Source organism: Musa acuminata, chromosome BXJ2-9, assembly GCF_036884655.1.
Source record: "Musa acuminata AAA Group cultivar baxijiao chromosome BXJ2-9, Cavendish_Baxijiao_AAA, whole genome shotgun sequence".
NCBI lineage: Eukaryota > Viridiplantae > Streptophyta > Magnoliopsida > Zingiberales > Musaceae > Musa > Musa acuminata.
In genome coordinates this window covers 40,374,991-40,380,391 of record NC_088346.1, presented here as the reverse complement: position 1 = coordinate 40,380,391, position 5,401 = coordinate 40,374,991, and the positions used below count along the sequence as shown (strand labels likewise).

General features: G+C 41.9%; 1 protein-coding gene across 1 annotated transcript; it reads left to right on the top strand.

The window, feature by feature from the left end:
* Positions 1–311: 311 nt before the first annotated feature.
* LOC103998563 (putative transferase At4g12130, mitochondrial) lies at positions 312–4,739 on the top strand. The gene is made up of 5 exons (XM_009420057.3): positions 312–880; positions 2,094–2,347; positions 2,474–2,572; positions 3,961–4,119; positions 4,205–4,739. Exons 1-5 carry the CDS (start codon positions 384–386, stop codon positions 4,447–4,449), a joined length of 1,254 nt encoding a protein of 417 aa, XP_009418332.2. The 5' UTR covers positions 312–383; the 3' UTR covers positions 4,450–4,739.
* The last annotated feature ends 662 nt before the right edge of the window (positions 4,740–5,401 follow it).

Here is a 5,401-nt window from a genome sequence, read left to right as displayed (position 1 = left end):
CAAATACTAATTTACATTTGAATGTGCATTTAAACCCTCAGTGCATATTTTAAATATGTTTTCAAATGTACTCTTAATTTTTTGATATTTGTGTTGCTCATCAAAAGGCTAGGATTATTTACTGTTACGGCTTCTTCGGATGGACGGTTTTGATTGCGTGTGGGAAGAGGGAAGGGTGGAGATGGAAAAACCCAGAGCGAACCGGATCCGTCAGAACGGGTCAGGCTTTAAAGTCCCACTCGATCCGATAAGACCTGATTACCGAATCGAACTGGGCTCACCGTCTGCCACGTAACCTCTGGCGCACACGTGTCTGCTCCCACCTTCTCACCGTCCTTTCCCAAACCCCAACAGCGGCAGCATCAGCAAAGGCGCGGAAGAAGATGTCTCTTCTCCGCTGCTCCGCGCGTTTCCGCGCCGCCATCTCCACCTCTTTCCACCGGCGCCTCCACGCCCAGCCGCCGCCGGGGATCCGCCTGGACGAAGCGGCAGCAGGGCCCCTCTGCTGCTGCCTCGAGTCCCGGTCCGTCGTCCGCTTCCGGGGTCCCGACACCATCAAGTTCCTCCAGGGCCTCCTCACCAACGACGTCCTCCGACTCGATCCCAAACTCCTTCCGGCCGGCGAAGGCGGCGACTCTCATACCTCCTACATCCCGACGCCGAATCTCAACCACCGTTCCCCGCCGCCAGTTTATGCCGCCCTGCTCACCCCCCAAGGGAGGTTCTTGTACGATTTCTTCCTCTACCGCCCGCCTCGGGCGGACGAGAAACTCAATAGAACCGGTTCGGGGCCCGGGTCGGAAGAACCTGAGGAGCCCTTCACTTTGCTCGCCGATGTCGATGCTGCTGTCATGGATGAGCTTCTTGATTGCTTCAAGAAGTAAGAGTCAAATGCCTCTCTCTCTCTCTCTCTCTCTCCCCCTGTTTTTTTTTCCTCTTCAGCAGCGACGTTGTTTGAAGGTAGTATTGTCAACTTGGGATTATGACATATCAAAATAAATAACCCTATGCTAATCAGAATTTTTCAGGGATGTGTTTTAATCAAATTTGCTAATTGTGTTCTAATTTCAATTTGTAGGTTGTTTTAAGTATGTTTTGGTTGTGTAGTCATCAATTTGGAGCATTGTTTTACTTCTTTAGCATGTTAAGCAATTGTGTATATTCACAGATGGCCCTGATCATATGCTAGAGGTAAGGTATTGCATGGGATTATTAAGGAATTGGGCTCAGATTTTGTGTTTTCATCAAATATGACGGTTTTATTAGATTAAACTTATAATAAATGGAAATACTATGAATGACCACATACCAATATATACTCAAGCCTTAGTCGGAGAATCTTGCATGTAATTGAAGCTTCAAATAACATTTTCAGCAATCGACGCTCATCGCATAGGTTTTGTTAAATTAAGGATATATACCGAATAGAAACTAGAAACTAAAAAGTTGTGTTAGAAATGCTGAAGTACTGACCTACAGGATCAATATCAGTATGCAACTGGTCTGGTACACTGCAGCAGGGTGGTACACTAACATTGTTAGTGACCCTAGAGATGCAAGGATATCAGACCAAGTAGTGTATTTACTTACAGGTTATGCACTAAAAAAGGATGAAATCTTTGATAATGTAAATCAGTAAATTATCATTTATCAAAGTTTGTATCATTTTCAATAACCCTCTAAATAAATAACTTCGAAAATTGCAGACTAAGTTGACTTGGCAGTGGTATTGTTAGGTTTTCATTTGGGACCAAGATATGTTAACAATAACAGATATCAAATCAGATAATAGTATATTTTTCAAACCCTAGCTTCATTTTCATAATTTTAATGAATTGCCCAAGTCCTCTCAGCACTGTACCTGTTTGTTCCTTGTCCACTGCTAGATATCCAAGAATCATTGATTTCATAGTTTGTTAATGTCATTTGTACGTGACACTTCTTGTGTTGTATTTATGAGACATAGCAACATGGTTGAAAATAACACATGTTCGCTTATGGGATGCTTGCTTTGAATCATTCGCTGAGAACTTCACGGTTCAATTGAGAAACTAAAGAGGACAGCCCTGATGGTCATTCTGTCTGTGTCGTAGGTACCGTTTGAGGTCAAAGGTGGAGATAGACAATGTGGCTAGGGAATACTCTTGCTGGCAACGGTTCGGCAGCAATCTGTGTGGCAAAGCACCAACATCCGACGAACCCGAGGCTGTATCAGTTGGCTGGGGGAAAGGCATTGACCAAGCTGGTGTAGCTGCTGCACTAGGAAATGATCTTGGTTGGCGATGGTTCAAGGACCCTAGATTGGATTGCCTTGGATTTAGGGGAATTTTTCCTGCTAATTCAACACGTAAGGATGCTGAAAATAATACACTTTCTCATACTGTCAAGTATAAGATATATGAGAACGCAAACAAGGATCTCCTGCTGGTTGTTTATTTATTTATTTTTATATATATTTACTTCATTCATGCAGCACCTTTAGTTGAGGCAGATAAGGAAGTCAATGAGCAACACTACCTTCTATGGAGGTTACAGAAAGGAGTTCCAGAAGGTTCAACTGAGATTCCAAAAGGTTTGGCTGGCTTTTCTGTCAATGAATCTGTTATTAGGACATGCAGGTCATTGTAGGCCTTATTGCATTATCTATTATTATACATCTTGGTGATCAATTGAAATGCTCTACAGTGTTCCTTCTATGTTTTGATTGTTTCATTATGCTGACATTGTATTCACTCTTTGATGAAGGTTACCCTTTGTTAGAGAGAATTTGATAGATCATGACATCTTCGTTTTTTCTAATAATTTTCACGAGAAAGGGAGAATACTATTACTTGTCTCATGGCCTACCTTGATATTAGAATTGGTTGTTATGGTCTGAAAGCTAATACTCATCATATTCTTCTCCAATATACCTTGGTAACTTCCATGATGCAAATTTCTAAATCTGAGGCTGGTACCAATAAGGGTCTTTGTACGGACAAATTCTGCATTGTGGGGAATACCATGTGTTCATCATATTCTTCTCCAATATACCTTGGTAACTTCCATGAAACAAATCTCTAAATCTCAGGCTGGTACCAATACGGGTCTTTGTATGGACAAATTCTGCATAGTGGGGAACACCATGTGTTTGTATGCCCTTGTTGTTCAGTGCTGATTTGGCTGGAGGCAGTGAAGGAGGAAATGGCAGAGAAGAATGAGGAGGCTGATGTGGAGGTAGGGGCAATGCCATGGGAGGAGGTTATGGTGATGATAATCTGATGGGAGGAGAAGGCTGTGGGGAGGAGATGGCAGAGGGAAGGTGAGGAAGAGAGATGCATATGGGGGGGAGAGAGAGAGAGAGAGAGAGAGAGAGAGAGAGCATCTGAAAAAGGGAAAAAAGAAATAAATAAAATAGGAGATAGTTGTGAGAGGACACCTATATATACTGGTCAAGTTTTGACCAGACTGCCCGGAATGGTAAGTCTACCAGGTGATATTCTATTTCGAAGTTGACATTGCTTGGCCGCATCCTGGTTATGGCTCTTGAACTTTGTCTTCTAGCACCTAATTTCTAGAAATAATTATTTAAGGATTGCTGTCATAATGCCCTGTTCTAAGTAAGAATCTGTATTTCTTAACAAGAGGTTGGGAAAACTAACTGCCATGCATGAACTGGCAGCATTCTTGAACTCATCTCCATCTCTGCTTTTATCTTTCATTGATAAGGTCTTATTGTCCTATCTGAAGCAAATTGCTTTGGCAAATAATAAGCCAGCAAAAATTGTACAAAAACTTGATTTGTGTTGCCACTTTGTGATTGCTCGTCGGACAGCATGCCATTTATGTTTTTTCCTAGAGCATTTTATATGTTTCCAACTGTATACCATTGCCAATTCTTCATAGCTTCTCTTATTCTGGTCTCTGTGGATGATCAAGACCTTCTGTAGACAATTGTGGTTCTCTTTTATTTTGTCACAGGTGATGCAGTTCCTCTTGAATATAATCTTGTTGGGTTGAATGCCATCTCTTTCGATAAAGGATGCTACGTAGGTCAGGAGCTCATTGCTCGGACACATCATCGAGGTGTCATCCGCAAGCGGTTGTTTCCTCTGAAGTTTGTAACTGATGATGGAGAAGGTTTATTTTCTATCTAATTGGCTTTTTCAGGGCCTTATTTTGCATATGATCATGGATACTCATACATCTTTTTGTCTTCCATCAGAAATGCAGCAAGAAGTCTCGCCAAATTCAGACATAGTAGATTATGCTTCTAATAAAAAGGTTGGGACTGTGACAACGGCACTTGAATGTCATGGCATGGGCATGGTGAGACTGGATGATGGCCTCAAGCAGTCCTCCGATCTACGCATCAAAGGTAGGGAAGATTTGACGGTTAGGGTCATCAGACCAGATTGGTGGCCTGTTGAATGGACACAATTGCAAGAACAACGAACTGTTGCTGCTTAGAGTTAAATGTTGAAATGCTCGACGCCGATTTTATTATATTTTACCAGTCAAACATGGGTGTAGATGGCTGTGATCTCCGAAAACAATGAACAGCTGTTCAGTCTCTAACCTTCTAAGTCAGGTAAACTAGAGCACCCTTTCAACACATCTTGGTTGGTCAATAACCCTAGCTTGTACCATTAAATAAAATGTGATTCAGAGGAGTAGCTTGTGTAATTTCTGCACAGTTCAGTTGTGAAATTTTAACGAGGAATTATTACTCCACCAAATAATATCATTATTCAGATTGAGGAATGCTGCAGCAAACTTGTGCTGGAAAGCTAATCTTTCATTAGTGAGAATTAGCATTTTTGTTTCTGTAATTGCGTATTGTTGGAATTTATTGGCTATTTAATGGCTTCTTTATCTTTTGTAGATTGATCTAAGCTACATTTCTTGTTCCACCTTGGCAATATTCCAAGAAGGTGCTGCAGAGACAAAGCTCCAACAAGAAGACCTCTTCTGGTTCGGCAATAAGTTTAGCTGCCTTAGGCCTTCATATGCAACATATGGCAACATCCACGTTAACTAGAACAGGCTGGTATACAAGTAGAAGAAACAAGCTAAAGCTCAATTCCAGGAGGCGTATTGCCGGAAAAGAGAGTTATTTCGAACATCAAGCACTGTGGGCTAAACAGTTGAGTTAGCTTGACAAGGATTGAACCAAACAGCTGATTAAGGATCAAGACGGCCGGCTCAACTGAATCAAATCTCCCAAGCTCGCCGGAATTGCTCCGGTTAAGTGATTAGATTGCAGAGCAAGAATACCAAGCTTCTTCAGAAGGCCCAAGTGGGTCGGAATACTCCCGGTGTGCTGGTTAGCATAACCGCAAGAATACAAACCATAAAGGAAAAGATACGAGTGTCAGAAGACAACAAAATGGCTCTTAGGAAGGAAGGATTAACTTTTTGT